Source organism: Ailuropoda melanoleuca, chromosome 3 (assembly GCF_002007445.2).
Source record: "Ailuropoda melanoleuca isolate Jingjing chromosome 3, ASM200744v2, whole genome shotgun sequence".
Lineage (NCBI taxonomy): Eukaryota > Metazoa > Chordata > Mammalia > Carnivora > Ursidae > Ailuropoda > Ailuropoda melanoleuca.
The window spans coordinates 120,954,484-120,979,802 of record NC_048220.1 but is presented as its reverse complement, the minus strand read 5'-3'; the positions used below and the strand labels follow the sequence as shown (position 1 = coordinate 120,979,802).

General features: G+C 46.0%; 1 protein-coding gene across 1 annotated transcript in view; it reads right to left on the bottom strand.

Annotated features, from left to right (window-relative positions):
• The window catches only part of C1QTNF3 (C1q and TNF related 3), a 53,139-nt gene that overhangs the window by 14,412 nt on the left and 13,408 nt on the right, over positions 1-25,319 (bottom strand). Inside the window, exons 2-7 of the mRNA XM_034657033.1 lie at positions 17,863-17,969; positions 15,799-15,880; positions 9,610-9,782; positions 8,510-8,762; positions 7,143-8,100; positions 1,760-1,871 (exon numbers count right to left, since the gene is read on the bottom strand). Of these exons, the coding sequence (XP_034512924.1) occupies positions 1,760-1,871; positions 7,143-7,625 (595 nt within the window). The 5' untranslated portion in view covers positions 7,626-8,100; positions 8,510-8,762; positions 9,610-9,782; positions 15,799-15,880; positions 17,863-17,969. The remainder of the gene's footprint in view (positions 1-1,759; positions 1,872-7,142; positions 8,101-8,509; positions 8,763-9,609; positions 9,783-15,798; positions 15,881-17,862; positions 17,970-25,319) is intronic.

Here is a 25,319-nt window from a genome sequence, read left to right as displayed (position 1 = left end):
AGATTAAAAAGTTATGAATCAGTAGAGACAGTGCAATATTATGTGTAAATAGTATTTATATATTACATAAAAACATTTCCAGTGTTTTTTTTTCTGAATGGATGAAACATGATTGGCTTTTGTATCATGCTATGTACTTTTTTGTCTCTTTGAAATTTCTATACAGGGCGTGCACCACTTTTATCACGGAGGGAGATGTAAAATCACTGATACAAATTGTAACAGTAATTTTGAAAGCCAGACTTGGATAATGATTTGAACTCTTCACTTTGCCACTAAGAGACAATTTCTACAACTCTTCCTTTATTTTATATTTGTTGAATTTTGCACCCTCTCCCTGTTTATTTTGCATGCTATCTTTGGTCAGGTATTATAACAGGCTTGCAAACCCTCCAGATAAATGAACTTTGACTGTGTTTACAAGTCAATGGACTAAAATAAAACCATTTGGATTGGGAAACATTTAGCCAAGGCCAGCTTGTTCTGTACCTTCAGGAGAGTTTAGACCTCAGATTGTAAGAGGCTGAGTATTCTTTACCCCCAGTCAATGCACCTGCTGGCAGCTGCCCTTGACATTCAATGACATAGACTCTAAGACAGTATTCACGGTTTAAAGTCTAACAGAATGTTTTCTCATTTTAAATTTGGTTGCATAAGAGAAGCCACTCAAAAGTAAATTAAAAAAATTAAAACTGGGGGAACCTGGGTGGCTCAGTTAGTTAAGTGTCTGCCTTCGGCTCAGGTCATGATCTCAGGGTCCTGGGATCGAGCCCCATGTCTGGCTCCCTGCTTAGTGGGGAATCTGCTTCTCCCTTTCCCCCCTGCTTGTGCTCCTTCTCTCCCCATCTTTCTTCCTCTCAAATAAATAAATAAAATATTTTTTAAAAAATTAGAACTCCTTTGATAAATGTTAACATCACTGAGGTTAAGTGAGAGAAGAGCAAGTGGACTTCTGTCAAACCCTGAGAAAAAGTCCTACCCCAGGAATTGACCCAGGGAAGAGGAAAGCAATTACCCTCAGGTGGATTCGAGAGTCCTGAGACAGAAAGAATCTGAGCTACCCTTTCCTTGGCTGACGCCAGACATGAGCCAGCTCTCAGAACCTCCCATTCCTGGGGCACACTCAGTAGGGTAGGTGGTTGAAAGGAGAACGACAGCGTTTTCCAGGCCGCCATATGGTGCTGGAGCCCAAAAATGTTCCCGTGAGCCCAAGAGAGGCATGAAAGTCAACCAAGAGATAGCTGACCATGGACAGACCCTGAGACTAAGGGAAGAAAAACTCAGCTAGACACAGAATCAAAGAGAAGGCTGTGTAGTTCAGTGAATGGCACTATGGAGTAGGCTCCAGAAAGCCCAGTAGGCGCTCCTCTCCTCGCCACCTTCACTTCATAAGTTCCTGAAAGTTAGAGTGTGTGGCATAAAGCACATCGTGGCAGAAATGCCCAAACAAGAGTATGTCCAATAGGATCCCATGATTCTGTACTCCATGCTGGTGAAGACCCCCCGCCCCCCGCTGCCGGAGACTTGGTGCCCCAGGATGCCTAACGCCTGGGATTCTGCAAGCGGGCTCATTAACAAACACTATAGAGTTTATGGTATACCGGTCCACCTCACTGGCTCTGTAAACCCAGTCCCCTCCCGAACTCTCTTCCGGATTGCCCACGCATACCCTTTGGATCACACACAAGTGAACCCAAATTATCTTGATTCGCCCTCGTTCCTAGTTTGGCAACAAACAGAGCATCTCTCTCAATCTTACCTGGAATGCCAGGGGGGCCGGGGGGCCCCGGGGGGCCTTGGTAGCCTCGGAAGCTGTATTCTCCATGGCAACACTTGCTGCAGTCTGGGGGCAGTCCTCCGGTTTGTGGAGACTTTAAAAAGAGACAGAGAGAAACTTCAGACAATGGTACTGGGGAGTCAGGAGGACTTGTGAATTTCCCTTGGTCTTGTCTTTTGGGTAAGTTTAACTCCAAACAACCCACGACAGCATCAGAAAAGCTGGTGTGGGGTGAGGGCTTGAATGGCATGCTAGCTAAAGAGAGCAGATGACCAAGAGGACAAGGAAGCCAGAGGGTCCAAAGAAGGGCATGCTCTTTGCAAGGAGCGTGGTGCTGGCAGGGGGTGGGGCAGTATTTCCGGGAAGTGCTGTCCAGAGGCTACTGGTGATGGCCAGGGAAGAAACCCCTTCAGAGGCGGACTTGGAGGCAGCCCTCTCTTTCCCACTTGCCAGGCGCCTCTCCTGTCGCTCCTTTGAGTAGGTGACCCTCAAATGGTAAGAATGATCAACTTCCAATATAGTTATTAAGAATTTCTACATCCATGGGGCCCTTGGGTGGCTCAGTCAGTTGAGCATCTGCCTTTGGCTCAGGTCATGATCTCAAGGTCCTGGGATTGAGTACTTAACGGGTACTAAGTGTATTCAAATATGACACGGAGCGGACTTGCTTATTTCTTTAAAGAAAAATTTCTAAACTGTGTGCTGACTGTCGAGGAGCTCCAGATCTAGTGAAAGAGCCAGATTCGCTGATTAAATTTAGAGCGGCACTAAACTGGTAACTCGCCTCTTACTATATCATTAACTTATGGAAACTTCCTAGACTTGAGTTACAATTCAGTGGTCCTTTGAAAACAGCATATTGTTTCTAAAGGATTCCAAAGAAAGAGAAGTAGAAAAAGAGGGAGGGATGGGGGGAGGGAGAAAGGAAGGAAGAATTTGAAATTCAATTTTTCTCTATCGCTAGAAATCCAAGCAGAAAAGTGGGTCAAGCTTTCCACTGCTGCACATTTAGACTTCACTTTTTTTTCTTTTTTTAATCAAAAATGGGCCTGGACGTTTTCCTCACTCCCTCATGCCTTTTCCCTAAAGGCCTCCGCCACGCTCTTCAGGGGCAAAGCGGAATATCTGTAGTCTGAGCATTTTCTTTCAACAGCTCGGAGCCCGAGTCTCAAGTGAACAGAGGCCACAGAGTGGAGCTAAGGCCTGTCTAGTCTTCTGCCCACCAGGTCCCACACTGGACAGATACTGTAAAAACCTTGGATAAAACTGGTGGAGGAAAGAAAATCAGCTAAAGCAAGTGGTCTGAGATAAGTGACTTCAGACACTTGGAAAGTCAGACGCCACAGCACTGCCCCACCTTCTAATCCAAGAGTGCAATCTGAGAAGTGAGTACTTCATAATTTCCTGGTATGATTTTGCTAATGTGAAATACAGTTTTTTAAGTTCCAAGAAATCCAAGGCTGCCAATAAAGGGCTTTGGTGGAGAAGGAGGGAAAATTCTGAAGCGGGAGCGATTAAAGAACAGAATTGAGTTCCTGGGATGCTAAGAATTTCAGGAACATGTCTGTCCTGGACCAGAACTCCCTTCTCAGTTCTGTGTGGCTTTAGCAATGGCACGTTCCCCCCAGGCATTGTTTTTCTTGTCTACTAAATTAGGGCACTGGGTAAAATGATTGGGAAATTACTTTCCAGCTCCAAGAGAAAGCAAAGATACTAAGGTCTTTTCTAAACCCTCAAATAATGGTTTAGAAAGATTTTATTTGTGAAGTCTAGTGTCTGAGTGTGAGAAGTTAGCTCCAGGAGAGGGGGCTGCTCGGTACCAGAGCTAAGACCAGGGTATGTGCCCAAGCCACCTGGGAGCGCTTCCAAAGCAGAGAGCTGCCATCCCAGCAGGGAGAGTCTCCTAGTTCCTCCGAGCTGGTCATGTCCTGAGAGCCCTCCTACAACATTTCACATGTTCCTCTGGCCTGGTCCTTCACATTACGGTCAAGTGGAATAATGCTTGTGAGCCTTTTAAGGGACTCTTAGAGCAAATTGGACAAGATGTGTTAATTCAAAGGTATCACCTAGGTAAGGGACAATTACATGCTAGGGAGTCACTACATACACCCTCTTAAGTTTATCAATCCTTTTCTTATCATCAGATCAAATTTGAAAGCCACAGACAGGAGAATGAGCAGCGTGGCAGGAGCGGAGTGTCTCCAAGACAAGTCCCATCCATTTTGTGGATGGAGGTGATGGGGCAGCCACTCAGATATGAGCTCTGCTATTAGTGAGTGACTTCTCAGAAAGAGCGCCCACAGCTCCTTTTTTTTTTTTTTAAAGATTATTAATTTATTTATTTGACAGAGAGAGACAGCCAGAGAGAGAGAGGGAACACAAGCAGGGGGAGTGGGAGAGGAAGAAGCAGGATCCCAGCGGAGGAGCCCGATGTGGGACTCAATCCCGGAACTCAGGGATCACACCCTGAGCCGATGGCAGACGCCTAAGGACTGCGCTACCCAGGCGCCCCACACAGCTCCTTTTTTAACCAAAGAAAGAGGAAAAAGAAAGAAGGGAAGTGGGAAGAAGGGGAGAAGGGAGTCCAGGAGGAGAAGGAGAGATTCATAACGGAAGAAACTGCTTGGAAAGGAGAGCCCAGGTCTGCTCTCCCCCAATCTCTGCACACTCTGCCCACCACGAACCCCATGGCCAGAGTCCTCTTTCTAGAACACACACCAGACCATCTCACTGCCCTGTTGTGAACAAACAGACACAGCTTTGGCTGGCAAACTGAGGTCCAAGCTCCTTAACTCGGCCCACAGAATCTTCCAGGCTGGCGCTCAGATCATCCTGTGTTTTCCTTGCACAGCTCAGGGGCTCCAGCTGCGCCCATCCCTCCCAGGCTCCCTCATTTCTGCTGTCCCACATATTTTTAGATTTTATTTCTTGCATGGATAACCATCCTTTTTGTCTCACCTTTGAGATCCAATGTAGCAGCCGCCACCACTCTGGCACTTTCTCCCCAACTGCCTTTTGTGCCGAGATTTTATCACACGGTATTCAATTATCTATTCATTGATCCCCACGAGAGCCCTTCAGAACTGTCCGGAGACAGGCTTGGGCTTCTTTATCCCCATGAGAGAACTTGGCACATAGTAGAAGCACAGGAAATCATAGGTGAAACAATGAATGAGGAAAAAGAAGAATTAAAAGAGAGGTGGGGAAGGTAGGGAAGCAGGGGACACAGGAAAACCCTCAATGCAGTGAGTCTCCATACCCATCGGCAGATGAGTCTTCCGGAAGAGCGCCGGAATATCAATGATTCTGAATCGCCTCAGTATCTCCTGTTGGGGGTTTGTCTGAAAATACTTCAGGAGCCCAGGAGGGTTTGAAAGCCCCACCCCCACCCTGCGCCCCTTGGGAAAAAAGAAAGCCAGGGAGTGACTTGCCGCCCCCCTCATCGGACTCCAGCAGGCTGGTTGCCTACGTCTGGAAGATAGGGCGAAGTAGAAATGCAATTTGGATTCCAGTGGTCTGCTGGGTGTTGGTTGCCACGAAATGACAACAAAGGACAGCCCGCATCTGCCTTCTGCTGCGTCTGGAAGCTCACACTGCAAGGGCCAGGAAGGGCCCAGCAAAGATCCCATCCACTGAAATGGAAAGTCCAGGTCAAAGCTTGGACGGAAATGAAAATGTCTTCACCACTAAGAAAATACAAAGTAGCATGAGTCACCCTCCAGTCAAAAGATTCTCAGATGAGAGGCGCCTGGCTGGCTCTGTCAGTACAGCCTGAGACGCCTGATCTTGGGGTTTGTGAGTTCGAGCCCCACAGTGGATGTAGAGATTACTTAAAAAAAAAAAAAAAGTGTGGGGGCCTGGGAGGCCGACTCTTGGTTTCAGTTCACGTTGTGATTTCAGGGTTGTGAGATCGAGCCCCACGTTCCACTTCACGCTCAGCCGGGGAGTCTGCGTAAGACTTGCTCTCCCTCTGCCCCTGCCCCCTGCACTCTCTCTCTCTCTAAAACAAATAAATAAATCTTAAAAAAAAAAAAAAAAAGATTGTCAGATGAAACGACAATCTCTAAAAGTGTCCTTTGAAAAATAAGATTGTATTTGGAGGTTATCATTTCTTCTGTGGCTCCTTAAAGAAACAATTTTTTTAAAAAGATTTTATTTATTTAATTTGACAGAGAGAGAGAGAGAGAGCAAGCACAAGCGGGAGAGGGGGTAGCAGACAGAGGGAGAAGCAGGTTCCCCGCTAAGCAGAGAACGTGATGTGACGTGGGGCTCCATCCCAGGACCCTGGGATCATGACGTGACCCCAAGGCAGATGATGAACTCACTGAAACACCCAGGCGCTCCAAGGAACAATTTTTTCTTGACACAGACTCACAGAACAGTCTGGGCGACTGCACTGTGCAGCTGAGTTAGAAATCCCAGGTCAGATCCAGATCTCCAGCTGATCGCCAGTCTCAACCCAAACTTTTCAGTCTGTGAGAGGACAGGCTTAGATTTCAACTGCATGAACCTTTCCAGGGCTTATTTAATGCAAAGACACAGTTGATTCTGGTTGTAAAACCTCTTTGTTCAAATCTCCTATAATTAAAGGTAACTCTTCTTTTCCCCTCCTCTGATTTCAGCAAGCAAGATGCTGAGAAGGTAAGTAAAAATCCATTTTGTCCGGTTCTTAATGTTTTAAATTAAATTGAGTTTCACCAATTTGCAAATTACTACACTGAAACCTGACCTCACTCCAATAATCCCCGGAGAAAAGTTACAGATGTTTCCTTGGGTGCTGAGTTCACACCCAGGTAAATAATCAAGCCCTCAGTGATTATCAGGCTTTAAATCACACAATGAAGTTTTGCTTTTAACACACAAGCAATCTTTTTTGTTCTAACTCTATGGTTCACAGACTGAACATAGAGGCTTAGCACCCTAGACTACTATAAATCAAATGAACAAGCCTGGCATGAAATGTCACAGTAAACTAACACATCGAAGTGAAAAACTCAAAGGGCAGCTTCTCCCTGCTGGGAAGGATTAAGAAAATCCAACTGTTTTAGGATCTGCAAATGATTGTCTCCGGGATCCGTCTATCTGCATAGGTCAGCACTTCTTTCCACACCAAGAGAGCAAGAAAGCAATCAAGTCATAGCACAGCAGGGAGCTGGCTGCTCTGTTCTCCTTTTCCCTCTGCTGATTTCCTAACAGAGATCAGCAGTCCCCCCCCCCACCCAGTCCCCCAGAGCAACCGAGAAAGACACGGACAAGCAGCAGAGCAGACTTCTCGAAAGCATTGATCCTAAGAATCGTAGCTGAAAAAAGAACAACAAAACTCGTTAAGCTTTCCCAGTAATCCTTAGAAGAGAATTCCGAGTACCTGGCCCCAGAATGGGGTGATCTGGGCTAGGTCATCTACCTCGGGGTGCGGTAGCTCATCTGGTCTCAGGGATTTTAGGTCTGCAGAAGTGTTATTATCCACAGTCCCAGTTTTAGGATGGCTCCGCTCTCTCACTTTCTCCCTCCTGGAGCCGCTACGGCCAGTCTGCTGGTGGCTTTGCACTATTCTCGCCACCACTTTATTAGCTCTTCCGCTCACCTCCATGTATTCATCTTGACAGAGGCAAAATGGGAGGAAAAGCAAAGCCAGCAGGTGCCAACAGACGAGCTGCCTCCCGAGCATGATTCTCAACAAAGCCCCAGAGCCTCCTGGAGAAGACGGCAGGGCTTCTCGGGCAGATGCCAGGGCTGGAGATGCGAGCTGCAGCCGGCTGGGAGGTTTTATACTTTGGTGTGTAATAAATAAGGCTGCAGGCATGCCAGAGGGGAAGCCGTCCTCCTCCTCAGGCAGGACAGCCCCCATTCATCTCTTTCCCACCCCGCAGGCAACTGGGTCTGTGTGCACAGCCCCCAGTTGGTAGGGTTCATAAATGTCACACCTTGGCACGTTTTTGTTCAAGTGTGAAGGAAACATACACAACCAGCTGGAAACAGAGAGCCTGTGTCCAGAGGTTTGCTTTCGTGATTAGACATGTGCCTTCGCGGTCTGAGATGCTTTTGGAAAAAGCTGCCCTCGGGCTTGCCAGGAAATTTGGGCTTAACTACATCAATTCTGTCTGAAACGGCAGGGGGAACTGGTTCAGGACGATCGAGGGAGCTCATGCACTCTCCTTGTACTGTTAATGCTTCCCCACCTGGTCCACTTAAAGTAACTTGTTTCTTCTTCCAGACGCCAGCAGAAGGCAGTTGGGTGACTCCAGAGCACTGAGCTGGATTCAGGTGCAGTTTCCCGGTTTAGCAAAAGCATTTCCCCGTGCTGGGTTATATTTCCTTTTGCCCTGCGTTTCCAAAGGCGAAGGTTAAATTCAAGCCAGTCGTTGCCAGATGAAGATACAACATCCTGCTTTGTATTAGAAGAAGGTTGTCTGTCTCTGGCTACTCATCCTTCCGACATATTCTTGATTAAAATGGAAGAAATGGAAAGCGCCAAACCAAACACGCCACTTCAAACAGATCAGAGTGTAGAGAATTATCATTGCTTTCATTTGCTACATTTTTATTAATTTGGACAAAGAACCAATGGATATTCCTAACTTCTTTATGACAATAAATTAAGGGAATCTATGTAGGCTTGCCATTAAAAATTGCTTCTACTTACGTATCATTTCATTTAATATTAACTCGTTCACTCACAGAACAAAAAGCCACTTCCCCTCCCCCAAGAATTGCAGAGACCCTGGGACTTACAGGGTTGATGAGTGGCAAGTGTTGGCTGCTAAGTGAACACGCTTGGCGCTGTAAGAAGGCCAAGCCTCGGAGAAGCCAGGCCTGATGGTGAGGTGACAGAGCAGCTGGAGAGGGGGGAGCGGCAGAGGGCTGCCCACAGCTGCCTTCCTTACTCAGCCAAGGGGCCCAAGAAACAAGTCACCAATGCAAGTTCAATCACTTGTGCGGGACAGCTGCTTCTCAAGCCCACGTTGATAGGACAAGGAAGCTGGTCCTGGAGGTAGAGTGAGGAAGTGACGGAGTTACTCAGTTAAAGAGAAGCTCTCCAGGTCACCAGTATAGGGGGGGCCTTGCAAGTGATGCCAGTTCAAAGGGAACAGTTCCCACCCAGTGGCTTATAAGAGGCTTTGCATCCCCCTCCCCTAAGTCTACCCATCCTAAGTTTCCTCACTGGAGAATTCCTGGAGACCAGCGATGAGCCCTCCTAGGCAGATACCCCTGCGGAGGGTAGTGCCTCAAGCTGTTATCTGGGATTAACTCCTACTGAGGATTTCTTTACCAGACCTGGAGCTGAGATGGGACACGTGACATCTGGGTCTTGTGGGCAAGTGGACGGAATATCGCTGTGAGAGAAAAGGCCCAGGGGAGTGTCTCAGTGGGGAGGCTGCCCCACTGGAGAGGCCTGGAAACAATTTTATAGGGAGACCACAAAGCAAGAAAATGGCTCTGAAATCTAGGTCACCTCATTGCAAGTGTTCTAAGAGCTCTCGCTGGCCTCCCCCACCTGGCCCATCTGCGAAGTAGCTACAAGTCAACCTCTTCGGACTTGCAACTGCATTGAGGCTTTCCCACTAGTGTTTCCAATCCTTTCAACTAGTCTAGTGGTTCTCAGTCATGGCTGCCTGTTAAAATAAACCAGGAAGCTTCTAAATATGTCAGTGCCTGGATCCCATCTCAGGGCAATGGAGTCAGAATCTCTAGTGGGGCCTGGGTGCCAATAATTTTTAAAAAGTTCCCTGAGATGATTCTAATATGCGGCCAGGGTTAGGGAATCACTGACCCATCCCTTCCTTGACTCAACGGGAATAAATAATAATATCTATAATTTGGTGAGTACTTACCATGTGTCAGACAAGTATTTCTTTGCTTTAGGTCACTGACTTCTCTCAGCAAACCCATTACTGCCATCTTTTAGATGAGGAAATGGGGGTTCAGAGAGGTAAAGGCACTTGTCTGGTGTTGTACAGTTGGAAAGTGGTCATTAGGACATGTATCTATCCATCGTCCTGTGTTCCTACAGAAAAGTAAGAGAAGACCAATGACAGGCTGGCCACAGAGGGAAGGCCAGCTCTGTAGCCTCCTGCCAGGAGGCTGGCCAGCAAAAATCAGGTCAGAAGGTTAGGAGTGGAATTATGTCATCCAAAATGATGTTGGAATCCTAATCTCCATACTTCTGTGAGATGCCTTTATTTGGAAATAGAGTCTTTGTAGATGATGGAGTTAAGATGAGGTCACTGGGTGGGCCCTAACTGGATACGACCATGTTCTTAGATAGGAAGAATTTGGACAGAGACAAACACGCACACAGGGAGAATGTGGTGTGAAGACGGAGGCAGGGATGGAGGCGATGCATTTACAAGTCAGGGAACACCAGAGATGGCCAGCAAGCCACCGGAAGCTGGGAGAAGGGCACGAGGCAGATCCCACCCCACCCCAGCCCCCGCAAAGCCAGGAAGGAACCAACTTGATCTCAGCCTTCCAGCCTCCAGAATTGGGAGACAATGAATTTCTTTGTGTAAGCCCCTTGAGTTGTGGCACTCTGTTACGGCAGCCCCAGCAAAACAATACGGAGAACACGTGGGGAAGCTTTGAAAAAACCCCAGCCCCCATCATCTTGCAGATGAGGGGATGGCAGTCTGAAAAGACTTAGCCAACTGCTCAAGTTCCAGGATGCAGAGTCGAAAGCCTGGCCCCTACTAGAGGCCCCAACCCATAGGCACGGGTCCCTTGTACTTTTCTCCATGAGTCCATTAGATTCATTTTAAACTTTGGCTCATTATTAAATCTTACTTGGGGTTATCCTTTCACGCATGTTCTGGCCATGTCCCTTGTATCCAGTTTTCAAAGATGTGAATTAGAGTTGGGCCCTCCTCATTTCTTGCCTGTGAACTGAGTACTGGAAATGACCAGAAGCTGCCCCAGGTGAAAGCTAGAGTCCCCATTCCACACAGAAGTCGGGGGGCCTCCAGCTGCTAAGATGCACCAGGACTTGCACTGGGTGTTATACGCAACTAATGAAGCATCAAACTTTACATCAGAATCTGGGGATGTACTGTATGGTGATTAACATAATATAATAAAATAAAATAAAATAAAAAAAAAGATGCACCAGGACTGCCACTGCATCTTGCTTGCTCAGCTGGCCGTGGGGGTCCAGCCAGAAGGCTGGCAGAGCCAGCACTGTGAGCAGCCGAGGTACACATGAATACGTGTGAAAACTCAGGCCCCGTGGATCAGCTCTGCAGGCTGGAAGCAAATATTTGTTTAACGCTACAAAGGAGCCTGTTATGAAATGTGTAGGTGCCCTGTGGCCTCCCCCAGGGTGCTCCACTGTGGCCTTGGCCAAGAGGAGGTCAGCTATGGTCTGGCCAGGGACAGTCAAGGACTGTGTGGGATTGAACGTGTCTTTATGTCAGTGCCAACTTTAAGGGTAGCAAAAATAGGCATCTGGTTGCTTGATTTTCAGGAGCAGTTGGAGTGTGATCCACCTTCGCCCCACCCCTTCTCACTGAAAAATACTCTAGTACTCAGACCAGTGAATTCGGAGATTCTAAAATCGATGCTTGATTCCTCGGATTTAAACCAATTAAAAGTTTATTAAAATGCAAATAAAATTAAAATACTTTCTTAGAGGAGGTGCTTTAACTGTATTGGTCATTTATATCTTAATGTTGAAGGCTTTTAGATCCTTTTCAGAGAAGTTTTATTCAGAGAAGAATTAAAAGAAAGGAATGTAATGTGTTCAAGAAGGGGACATTGTCTCATAATATTACCTATTGCTATTTGAAGAGAAACAGGTTCATGCTTGACACCAGTATGGGGAAGAAGAAGAGAGGAGGTTGGTTGACTGGTCAGGGTGTCCTCACTTTGCTGGAATTACAGTTTCAGGGCTGACCCTCATTCAGCAAGTGCAGGATACCCATTGCCAGCGTCCAGAAATGGATCTGTGTTGATAGCCTGAATAAGGCTGCCAGAGGCCAATGTATAAAAACCAGCAGTCAAATGTATTCACTTATAATGAAAAATATAGCTTCTAAGTGAACTATACAAACTTGCCAAAGAGAAATTCTCTCTGTAGAAAACCTGCATGAGAAGCCAATTCTAATCAGAGAGACGTCTGATAAGCAGGAAAGTGTGTGTATGCATGTGTGCAGGTGTGGGTGAAGTGGGATTTTTCAGGTAATATTAATGACTCCTGTCATCAAGCATTTGTTTCTATCAGGATCCAAACAGAAAAGCAGACACCATCCCAGGCATTTCAACAGAGAAAATTGGATAGAAGGAATGGGTTAAATACAGAGATAGGAATTGCAAGAAGCAACCATCTCCTAAGGCTGGGAATATAAAGAGAAGAGGTGGGTGTTGTCAGAACTTAGAAGCTGGAAGTAGGGCCCCGCAGAGCTGAGACTCGGACTTCAGAGGAGGGAGGGCTGCCCAAGGTAAGCTGGCACATTTGTCAGGGTGCGGTGAAGTTAATTCTGGGCGTATAGAAAGATGCCGGTCTGGGACCAACTCCAGCTACCAGAGGGTTATTAGCCAGATGACACTCAAAAAACAGCAAGTAAAAGGAAAGAACAAGTGTTTTCTAGCATCTTCCTACCTTTCAGCATCTCCTTCCAGCGCCCGCTACTCCTTGATCAAGGAGAAAAGTAATTTGCAGGGTCCTGGCATCACAGGGCTGCTTTGAGGGCAGGGATGGAGCTGAGAGACAACAGCATAGCTTTAATAACCTTAGGCACCGATCTCTTCTCTAGGAATGCTCCTGCCACAGGAAACAGATACTCAAGTTCCTGGGGTAGCACTTGAGACACATCACCCGGGGGGGTCTGTCCCAATTCTCCTTTCGTAAATTTTATTCAAATCATCTCCATTTTTCCTAATAATTTCTTTCTTTAGACAGAGGACAATGCAATTTCTTTTTTTTTTTTTTTAAGATTTCCTTTTTTATTCATGAGAGACAGAGAGAGAGGGGGAGAGAGGGAGAGAGAGGGAGGGAGGCAGAGGCAGAGGCAGAGGGAGAAGCATGCTCCATGGAGCAGAGAGCCTGATGTGAGACTCGATCCCAGGACCCCGGGGTTTATGACCTGAGCTGAAGGCAAATGCTTAAGCAACGGAGCCACCCAGGCACCAGGCAATGTAACTTCTTATCCAAAAGCTTTCTTATTTCCTCTCTAGATGGCACCCAGCACATGGATTGGATTTAGGGTATGCATAGATGATTTTGAGACTTTCTCATTAAAGTGGCTTGGTGACTGCAGATAGGACACTAATAATGACCTTCCCCCGGAATAGTCTGCCCAAGGCTGTTTTGCTGATTGAGAAAATCAGAAGTTCACTTCTGCCTATGGAAGCCAAAGGAGCTTGATCCAGACCCTGAAGAAGCCTGAGGCAGAAGCTCTCTGACACTCAGGAACTCAGTCTCCCAGTAGGGGCCATGCCAGCCTCCTAGTCACTTGACTAGGCAAAATGCGTTCACATAACGAAAATGAAACAAGTGCTGTTTTCTCAAAGATCTTGCTGCGCTAAAGCTAGAGCCTAAAATCCAAGCTAATCTTCAAAATGGGAGATTGTTGTCATCAGAAGTGCTGTATTAGTCAAGGTTCTCCAGAGAAACAGAACCAATAGGATGCACACATAGGAAGAAAGATCTATGGTGGCACCTGGGTGGCTCAGTCTGTTGAGTGGCTGACACTTGATTTCAGCTCAGGTCATCATCTCAGGGTCCTGGGATCCAGCCCTGCATTGGGCTCCTCACTCAGCCAGGAGTCTGCTTGAGGATTCTCTCCCTCTCTCTCTCTCAAATAAATAAATAAATCTTTTAAAAAAAAAAAACAAAAAGAAAGAAAGATTTATGTTAAAGAATTTCTTCACGAAATTGTGGGGCAGTGGGGTCTGAAATCTACAAGAAAAGCCTACAGGCTAGAAATTCCTGCAAGAGTCAGTGTTGCACAACTTCTAAGACATCGGCCAGAGCAACCTTTTTCACGACACATCTCCAAAGGCAAGAGAAATAAAAGATAAAATGAACTTATGGGACTTTTATCAGGATAAAGAGCTTCTGCACAGCCAAGGAAACAGTCAAAAAAACTAAGAGACAGCCCACGGAATGGGAGAATATATTTGCAAAGGACACCACAGATAAAGGACTGGTATCCAAGATCTACAAAGAACTTCTCAAACTCAATACACGAGAAACAAATAAACAAATCATAAAATGGGCAGAAGATATGAACAGACACTTTTCCAATGAAGACATACAAATGGCTAACAGACACATGAAAAAATGTTCAAAATCATTAGCCATCAGGGAAATTCAAATCAAAACCACACTGAGATACCACCTTACGCCAGTTAGAATGGCAAAGATAGACAAGGCAAGAAACAACAATTGTTGGAGAGGATGTGGAGAAAGGGGATCCCTCCTACATTGTTGGTGGGAATGCAAGTTGGTACAGCCACTCTGGAAAACAGTGTGGAGGTCCCTTAAAAAGTTAAAAATTGAACTACCCTATGACCCAGCCATTGCACTACTGGGTGTTTACCCCAAAGATACAGACGTAGTAAAGAGAAGGGCCATATGCACCCCAATGTTCATAGCTGCATTGTCCACAATAGCCAAATCATGGAAGGAGCCGAGATGCCCTTCAACAGATGACTGGATTAAGAAGCTGTGGTCCATATATACAATGGAATATTACTCAGCTATCAGAAAGAACGAATTCTCAACATTTGCTGCAACATGGACGGCACTGGAGGAGATAATGCTAAGTGAAATAAGTCAAGCAGAGAAAGACAATTATCATATGATTTCTCTCATCTATGGAACATAAGAACTAGGAGGATCGGTAGGGGAAGAAAGGGATAAAGAAAAGGGGGGTAATCAGAGGGGGGAATGAAACATGAGAGACTATGGACTGTGAGAGGCAAACTGAGGACTTCAGAGGGGAGGGGGTGGGGGAAGGGGATAGCCTGGTGATGGGTAGTAGGGAGGGCACGTATTGCATGGTGCACTGGGTGTTATACGCAACTAATGAAGCATCAAACTTTACATCGGAATCTGGGGATGTACTGTATGGTGATTAACACAATATAATAAAATAAAATTAAAAAAAAAAAAAGAGTCAGTGTTGCAGTCTTGAGTCTGAAGGCAATGTAGAGGCAGAATTCTTTCCTCTCTGGGGATCTCAGTCTTTTCTCTTTGGCCTTTCAACTGATTGGATGAGACCCACCTACATTATGGAGGTGATCTACTTTACTCGAAGTCAATCACATCTACAAGATACCGGCATCTAGACTGGTGTTAGACTAAACAACTGTCCACCAGAGCCTAGCTAAGTTGACACATAAAATTAATCATCACAGATGTCATTGTGAAAAATAAATAGATATCCCAGTAGAGCTGTGCTTTTTGGGTGACCACAAAGAATAATCCAATCATACTTGAAACTATGGAAGATAATTTTCTCATCCTGAAATATCCCAGGGAGAATGGGATAAGCACTTTGGGATGGGCCTGTGGAGATCTCCTCACTCTCTCTACACCCAGTTTCCCAAAGCTCAGACTTCCTTAGGCTTCTAGTCAGACAGTTCCTTCCGTTGCCCATCAATCCTTATATGTTCCTCTCTCCTGGTCATTGTCTCTTTGCCTGAAAAGCCTTCCCTGACATTAGAGTCTTTCTTCATGAAGTTTTGCCAGGCTTCTTAAGAGAACACCACGGTGGGTTCTCTTGTTGTTATAACACACCTCTGAGTCCTCATTTAGCATGCAGCACCGTCTCCATGGAGGGCACCGTTTGTATGGGGCCATATAACTATGATTCCCTTTCTTCCTTGTAACAGAATCTTGATTTCATTCTTCATTCTGAGGAAGCAAGTCCCCCGCAGGAAGTAAATCATGATTGATGTCATCTTTTCAGCCATGTTTATTCTGGGCATGGACATTAACATAATACAGTGTGAAAGAAATCTGCTAGGGTACCTACGGGAAGGACACTCTCTCATAAAAAGAGACATACAAAAAAGAAATGTACCTTTTCTGTGTCTTCTTCCACTTAATATTGCCATGTTTACATATGAAGTGTGGTGATACAGCCAACCCCGAGCATGGCAGAACTGAAAGATATAAAGAATTTGGTCCTTGATGGCACCCATGATTACCTAATCTTCAATTACCTAATCTTCAAAACTACTCAGCTGTCTTGCTATGTGAGATAATATACTGTGTTGTTTATGCCTCTGATTAACAATACTGTCTTTATCGTTTTACTTAATACTTTCTACACATTTACCTTTTCAACTAGATCAAAGATCCTGAGGGAAATGACAATGCCTCATATATTATTGTGGATAGCCTTATTCTACAACTTCCACATAGCAAACACTCCATAAATGCTTTTCATTAGTAGACTAGGTAAATGGAAAATACAAACGAAATTAACGATTAAGTTTGGACTGATTAGTTAAACCTGTCTAAGCTCAAATAAACCGATTATAAAAGAGCCCAGGCAGGAGTTGCGGGGGTGTCTGGATGACTCAGTCAGTTAAGCATCTGACTCTTGATTTCAGCTCAGGTCATGATCTCCGGGTCATGAGATCAAGCCTCACATTGGGCTCTGTGCTGGGTGTGGAGCCTGCTTATGATTCTCTCTTTTCCCCACCTCCTACCTCTTCCTTCCCCCCACCCCACTCTTTCACACACACACACACACACACACACAAAGCTAAGGGATTTAGAGGGCTGAAAATCCCTCCCCATTTAGGTGACCCCCAGTGTTTCCTCAGGAGGGAGTACATCTGCGTCACATATCAGTCACTCTTTCCCCGGGGAAGACTTCCGTGACTTCTCACAGCAGAAGCAGTGCCCTGTGTTGCCCTTTCCTTGTTCTCTTCTTAGACATTTCCAAGCTTCCTTTGCAGTTCACTTGGGGCCAGGCAACTGGATTCTGGTGAATGGACATGAGTGAGGCAAGCCACTTCGGAGCTTGGCCTTGAAAATATCCACTGCGGTCATCCTGCTTTTCTTCTCCTCTCACACTGACACTGGAGGCTGATTGGAGCTCTGATGGCAGAGGCTGTGTCAGCCTGGGTCCCTGAGTGGCTAGGTGGAGGAGGACCCTGCTGACCCTTATAAAACATGTACTCTAGGTTAATAATGAGCTTCATTGTATTAAACCGCTGTGCCTTCAGGATTAATTTGTTCCTACACGTAGTCTATATCCTAGCCCTCCTGATATGATCTTTAACTAGGTCAGTTATTGTCAGTTCCCTCTTTCATATGTTCTTGGAGTACTAAAATCTCTTTCTTGTAGTACATTTTGAGTTAAAATTTGTTTTTATCTGTTGTATTCTTTTTTTAAAATGTTCTCTTCACTAGACTGTTAATTCCATGATGAGATCTTTTGTTTCTCATTATTGTGTTTCTGATACCTTACATGGTACCAGGAATAAGATAAGCACCAATAAATATTTGGTAATGATGGACAGTTAGACCGGTGGGTGGATGGTGGACAGATGGATGGTAGATAGATGGATGACGGATGGAAGGATGGACAAATGGACAAGTGACTATTGGCTTTGGCTGCAGACCCAACTCAAGTTTGAATCTTGACTCTTCAACTTTCTAGCTATGAGGCTTAATGATTCTAAGCCTCAGTTTCCTCATTAGTAAAATGAGGCTAATGATCTCTGTCTCGCATAGTGGTTGTGGCACTCACTAAAATTATAGAGCAGAGGTAGAAAAAAGGGTGGAGCTGGTGGAAATTATTAGAAAGAAAACATCAGGTTAACATAGACTTTATTACACTTCCTACTAGTGCTCGGGCAATTTAAAAATAGCATTTGAGTCATTAAACCTATTAAGAGGTTTCAGATCAGTAAAAACAATCAGTTTCTCTTTTTAAGTGCTGGGAGTTATTTTTCCTCCATTGAATTAAGCTACAGGGTGTTGGTGTTCAGTAAATACTTGGGGAGACTTGTGTAATTTTAAAAGATATTTCGTTAAGCTCTTTTATTTCCCAAAGATGCATCTGAGAAAATGCAGAAACAGATACAAACTCCCCAAGGAACAAAGTTCTATAGATTTATGAATAACTTACTTGTAACTTTTAATCCACCTTGAAAATTAATCATTTGATTCTGCAAATAGTAGGGCAGCTCTGTCTTGCCTGCTTTCATGGTCTGCCACAGGCTGTTCCAGGATCTTCTGGAGGTATTAAAGAGCAAAATGTTTCCACATGAGTAATGCTGATTCCAGACACTCCACCCGAACCACAAAGGGAGTAGATCGGGGGTTGGCATCCCAAATACATTTCTTTATTCCAAGCCTAAAAGTAGGCCATAAAGGAAAGGCATTCTTGGATTCTGAACCAAGAGTCCACCCAGCCGTGTCCCCTATTGAGTTTACTCATCCCATTGGTTCCTGTCTGCTGGTGTGACATGGTGCTCTCATCTTTCAGAGCCGTTTGCCCCATTTGTCGGCAGGCCTTCCCAACGTCCAATGCTCGTGCTCTGTGACTACATCCTTGGCTGGCTCCATTTAGGATGTATTTTGGTGCAAAATCAGCCAGTTTTTATGCATCTAGTTGGGATGTGTATCAGTGGCGAGGTCCCATGTTTTGTGAGTAACAAGAGCACCCCAGGATTTTAAGAAAAGCAGAGTCAGCAGTGGCCCATTTAATCCAATTCCTCTGCCCTGTTATGTGTGAGCAAATAATGGCCCATAAAGAAGAAGGGACGTGCCCAAGGTTATGCAGCTAGTTTGAGGCGGCGCCAGAACTAAAACCTGGGTCTGTTGACTTCTAGACCAGTGATCTTCATGTTTCCTAGTGAATGATATATTAGGTATCCAGTCCAATGAAACAATGCTTCTCAGTGTTTAGGTACTGGAGGGAGATTAATTAAATGGTCTTTGCTTGCCTAGATGGCACTCAGGATTCTAAGCCAGACTCAAACCCCGCCACCTCCATGAAGACTTCCCTGATGAAGTAGAGTGACAGTGGAGAGAGTACCAGGCCAAGTATGGGAAGACCTGGCTTTGGTCTCAGCCGTCCTTTACTACCTAGGCTTGAGCACTGTCCAGGGTCTGTATCCTGTTCATAGGTCAAGAATTCCCCATTGCGTGTGCTACCAGTGGGACTTAATGCCCTACTGTCCGCGATAGGACTTGAAGTACAGAGATTTCCTTTTCTCCCCATCCTCTGCCAGCTACAGCCCGGTGTGTGGTTTAGAATCAGGCGATCACATACTACCACCCAGGACTTGAATTTGGAATAAGTGACGAAGAACAAAGGGTCCGTTAAAATTTAGTCGTGGTGGTTTCAAGGGTGCCCAGGATCTTACCTCTGGAAGTGGGTCTCTGAGTCCCCCAGAGCAGAGCCTCCAGGGAGGGATGAGGAAGAGGTGAATGGTTTCCTCCTTCTCTCCCTGGTTTGTTTCTCTCCTCTGGGAAAACGGATCCCAGCCCTCTGAAATGACACAGGGCCCTGCATTAACCTTCACCTTGGGAAAAGTATAGCTGGGAAGGGAGGGCATGGAGGTGAAGAGTGAAAGGAAGAAAATAGATTTCTGTGCCTCAGTTCCAAGAGATTCTGATGTCCTGTTCTAGGAGTCAACAACGTCTTCTGTAAAGGGCCGTATAGTAGATATGTTGGCCTTCGCTGGCCATACAATCTCTGCTGCAAATACTCACCTGTGCCACTGCAGCTCAAAAGCAGCCACAGGCAGTGTGCGAATGAATAAGCAGGGCTGTGTCCCAATAAAATGATTTACAGAAACAGATGGTGGCCCTTAGGTCACAGACCTCTGGTCTATTCCAAACCTGATCATCTTCAGGGTCTTTTCGACTGAATTATGGAACAGATCATCGGGGAAGTCACTGTTGCTCTGTAACTTTTAAGGAATATTATTAGCACGTGGGATGATACAGTTGAAAAAGGATAACAGACCATGTTCCTACATGAGCTGTGAATTTCCCATCTACTTCTTAACCTTCCCGTTTGTCTTCTTGTTGCTTTTGTCTATACCTTCATGATGTGTTTCTTATCCCCTTCCTCCTCTGCCTTCTCCCCTTCTCTCTCCACCTCCTCCTTTTGGATGACCACCATCACTTTTCCCTACCATATACGGACCAAAAAGCACATGTATCAATTAGAGATGTGGCTGTAAAAACCAGGAATCATCACGGGATGTGATGGGTCGAAGAGTCTTGCCTTAGAAAGTTGTGAGGTGCTCACAGAAGTGCCTGGGAGCCAGAGAACCAGGCTTGGAAAACAAGCAGGAAGAGCAGGATAGAGGGTTTCACACAGGAACCTCATTATCTTGCAGCAGGAACCATCAGGCCATCATGTCACTGTCCTGGAGTCAGATCCTACATATTCCTGGACACCCCTGAAACCACCATGACTAAATCTAAATGGACCTTTGTTCTTCGTCACTTATTCCAAATTCAAGTCCTGGGTGGTAGTATGCGATCGCCTGATTCTAAACCACACACCCGGGCTGTAGCTGGCAGAGGATGGGGATAAAAGGAAATCTCTGTACTCAAGTCCTATCGTGGACAGTAGGGCATTGAGTCCCACTGGTAGCACACGCGATGGGGAATTCTTTCATATGGACAGGATACAAATGCTGGACAGACAATACAATGACAAAAGTCAATCGGCACAGATGAGAATTCAAGGCCAAAGTTGACCCCTGGGTGAAACACGGAATTCACCTATGAGGATGGACATATGAGAAGTAGATGCTAAATTAACCAGAGTGTTGTTAGGTGTGTGCTGTCTACGGGCTCAGGCACGAGAGGGAAGGGGAGACTGTCAGTGTAACCAGATTCACGTTCCCTGGCTGTGGAAGGATATTCAATTCACAGCAAGGAGCGTGAGGCTGCAGATTAATCACTGACGTGGATTGATACCCTGTGGGTGCTGGTTGGTCTGCATCTGTCTTCTAAGCCCACAGGGGCTTTACTAATAAATTGAAGCTCTCCAGAGACAGATGCAATGCTCTGGCAGTTATGCCCGTGAAAAGCTCATATTTTCCAGGATGCAGCGGGAACTCTGCATACATCTGCCTTCAACGCTGAAACACGCAGCAGCTGCAGGACAGCTGCTCAGCCTTGAGACAATCGAGTTCATTGCTCCCTGACATCCACCCCTCATAATCTGGTCATTCTCTTCAAATGGCTGTAGTGCTAGGTAGCAAGCTGCTCTGGGATGTATCCTCTAACTTGGTCATTGTCCCTAGAATTCTGGGGCCCTCTCTTCTCCAAGTTAGGGGCAGCATCCCTCAATTTTACCCTGAAATGCAGGATTTTATACTTGTTCCCCCCCAAATTTAATTAGTTTACCAGAAAATGTCCTTTACGTTGTTGGGGTATTTTCAAAGATATTTTATTTATTTATTTGACAGAGAGAGAGAAAGAACACAAGCAGTGGGAGCGGCAGGCAGAGGGAGAGGGAGAAGGCTCCCCGCTAAGCAGGGACCCCAAAGCAGGGCTTGATCCCAGGACTCTGGGATCATGACCTGGGCTAAAGGCAGACGCTTAACCAACTGAGCCACCCAGGCACCCCAAGGTCCTTTACATTGGTTGGAAATTAGGTAAGGCTTTGATGAGTCCCAAGCCATAATTTTATGGTTTCACAACAGACAACACACTGGGAAGGGGGAAAGAGGGGAGACTGAATGAAAACAGAATCAACAAAATGTAGTTTTAGGTATTCGTCATGATACATCCTCTTTGCACTTTCTCTTACAGTTCCTTGTGGGTGTGTTTATCGTATCCATGATTTCATCTGTCCCAGAACATATATTTATACCCAATATTTGCCCTGGAGTTCTGGTTCACCCTTTTCTGTTTTCAACATTATTCTGGATTGTAGAATTTTACTTATTAATTTGCATGACTTTTATATTCGAATGAGCCAGTCCAGGTAGTTAATGCATTTTTATGAATTGGGATATAATGCAGACCCAAAAAGTAACAATGAAAAAGGAAAATTTAATGAACACAAGCAATAATCTACTAATGGCATTAGCAGACTCCAACCACATTTTTAATTGAATACGAGTAGATCCCAGCTGACCAATATAAACCTTGAGTTCCCTTTTTTAAATTTTTTTTAATTTTTATTTATTTATTTATTATGAGAGAGAGAAGCAGAGGGAAAGGGAGAGGGAGAATCTTAAGCAAGCTCCACACTCAGCACAGAGCCCCATGCAGGGCTCGATCTCATAACCCAGAGATCACAACCTGAGCTGAAACCAAGAGTCAGAGGCTCAACTGACTGAGTCACCCAAACGCCCCTATAAACGTGCTTTCTAATTCTTTCAGCAGCAATCCTTTGTTAGATGACACTTTTTGACGACTGGGGCAAGTTTCTCTGGTCTTTGAAGCAGTGAGGATAGCGGGGAGCCTAAGGCATACACCTCATGTTGACCAGCTTTATTCTGGGGTAGTGAGGAAATCCCATCCCTGAAGTAAGCCAGGAGGTACCTCGAGTTCTTAGAGTCCACATTTCCTCAAGCAGAGTTAGGGAAATACTGTGCTTCCTGCCGTAAACATGCCAGCATGAGTGGATGTGTTCAGCAAACGACCTTGGGATGAAGGCCTCTGCTGTTTTTCTGGGCAGGAGGCCTGTCTCCCTCCACTCGTCAGCTGCCTGAGCTCCAGCCTGGACCATCCTTGATGCGAAGAAGAGGATAACCCAGGCTTGTCCTCTAAGGGGGCTCAGTCCACTCAAGAGCGAGGCTGTGAGATTCTAGACACCTTACAGAGCAAGAAACAGTGTCGATGAGGGGGAACTTCCGTGGGAATGTTTCAGTGAGATTTATTTCCTCATCTTGTTGATTTCCCCTCAGTGAGTATCAGATGAGGCTTCTTTTCATTTTGGATCCGATTCCGTCCCCCACCCCGTCACCTTTGCCCGTCTTCTCTGAAGTAGAGACCGTATGCTTTTCTTGGCTTCTGATTCTGTCACCATGCACTGTAAGTTGCTGATTTGGGATAAAGGGTGAAGGTAGAGCAGAGGCAGGGGAGAGAGGAGAGAGCAGGATGGAAACTTGCTTAACGGCTCTCCTGCCGGACTTGCTGCCAAAGTCTAATGCTTACGCACACTTTGTTTCCAGAGGTCGTGGGGTGGCTACTAAGCACACTTTCAAACACTCCAGGGATCTCTGAGAAATGTCATTTTCATGAAAATATGATAGCTGGCCCAGGCCAAAGCTCAAGGAAGACAAGGGATAGGCAGGCAGAGAGGTTTGGTGTGCGGTCTTGCGTGTACCGGAGCAAAAAGGAGATGGCAATGTCACCAGTGAGCTAAGTCTGAGCTTTCCCCTTTCTCTAGGAGTTGGTCCAGTTCAAAGGATTGGGTGATGCATGCATGCAGTAAGCAGACTTTCAAAGCCCACTGTTGGAATCACAAATATCCTGACCTCCAGTCTGCCATTCAGCATGAGACGCAGTCAGCTGCCTTATTTCCACCAGCTGCTCTGACGGAAGACCTTTAAGGCACACATAGGAGTTCTTGCTCACCCTCTTCAGGGTGGAAGATGGGAACAATTCCCTCTCCTTACCCACTGGTCACCGTTGTTTGTTCTGTCCATTATGCATTATCACACTGCACTGCAGTATATGTGTTTACTGCTCTGAACGCCTAAGTCCATTTAGGTCAGGAACTCCACAGATATTTTGTTTCCCTAGAATAGAGCCTATCACTATAATTTAGGTTGTAATAGTGGCTGTGTGTTATTCTTTCAATAAATGAATAATGATCATCTTGAAGCAGGTGTTCAGGAAATATACTTTGACTGACTGAACAAATGAATAGATGATCATATCTTCAGCAAGATGGCTACCAAGGTGCCCAATGATACCTCCCCAAAGCTTTCACAACGGAATCAAAGTGCTAGACACTGAAAATACAAGTTGACCAAAACACAGTCCCTCCTCTCCAGAGACTCATGGTCAAGGGAAAGAGGACAACAAAGGAGGACAAAGAATTACAACCACATGAAAAGTTAAGGTGAAGATTTGAACTGAGTGCAGGAGAACAGAGGGGAAGCTGGGCATGCCGAGCAGGTCTCCTCCTCTTAATAGCTGCATCGTATGCTCAGGCTGTCACCACAATTAGTGACACCGACTGGGTGTCTTGAACAACAGAAATGTATTCTCTCACAGCCCTGGAAGCTAGAAGTCTCAGACAGATGAAGACGTCAGCAGGTTTGGTTTCTCCTGAAGTGTCTCTCCTTGGCTTGCCAATGGCTGCCATCTTGTGTGTCCTTACATCATTGTCTGTGTGCATCCAAATGGCCTTTTATTATAAAGACACCAGGCAGATTAGATTGGGGCTCACGCTAAAGGCCTCTTTTTAACTTAATTACTTCTTTCACGGTCCTTTCTCCAAATGGTCACCCTCTAAGGTACTAGGGGTGAGGGCTTCAACATATGAATTTGGGGGGAACACAGTTCAGAGATCTCTGGCTCATAAAAACAGTCCGGACCATGTGCCAAGGCCCTCACATTCCTGCGCCCGGCATGCACTGGGTCCACCGCAAGTACCACAGCCCCTGGGCTCCGGCTCTCCATCTCCCCTGGGCCTCCGAGGGGTATTATTACATGATGGAGAGTGACTGCCTTCCTCCGTGTCAGGTTGGAGGCTTAGTCGTGTTGTTAAATAATACCCTTCGGAGGATATGATCAGCATGTAGAATGGGACTATTTATACCAGTTTGCCCACAGAGGCCTCTTAGGCGAACACTCCGTCATTTCGATGACCTCACTGCCTGGCTTTCTGGGGCTAGCCTGGAGCAGCGTGAAGAAGCGGACATATGCTTCTTCACATTTACCCGGGCCACCAGACCCTTCTTCTTCCCTCTGCCCCACAAAGGCTGGTGTCCCCATGAAACTCCTTCCTCCTTCTGAGACAAGAGGACCACTGTGTTCCCTGAGAAGCCGGGTACTGAGGCATTAACATTTTCGTGATGGTTACCTTTTTAAAGTGGGTAATTTTTAACTCAAAAGAGTAAAGGGCTATGATGAAAGTTCATCCGCGAACACCCGGCACATAGTAAATGCTCAACAAGCCGCTGCTGAACGAAGGAACGTGTTCTTGTTTGATCTAGCGATAGTGACTACAGCTGCTTGACACTGCTCCCTGCCCCCATCCGACCCCGCTGAGGACTGTAACCGTCCCCAGGGCCAGAGGGGGTTCTCAAGGCTTGGCTCAATCAGGTCGCTTCCTTCCTTCAAGGCCTTCAGGCTCCCCTCTGTCCAACATAAAAAGGCCATCGGTGTTGATCCGCCGGGAGCTGCAGCCTCGGGGCTCACTTCCTCCACTTCTCATCTTGCGCTCAGTTAGGCTGGCCAGCACCTCCCTGTTGCCCCTTTGTGCAGTGCCCATTCCTTCAACCGTTCAGTGCGAAGTGCTTGCTGAGTCCCTCCCATATACCCACCTGGCACTGTCCTAGACGCTGGGGTGGGAGCCCCTCCCGGCAAGCTTGCATCTAGCATTAGCGTTGCACTGACCACATGGCATGGGAATTTCTCCATCACCAGACA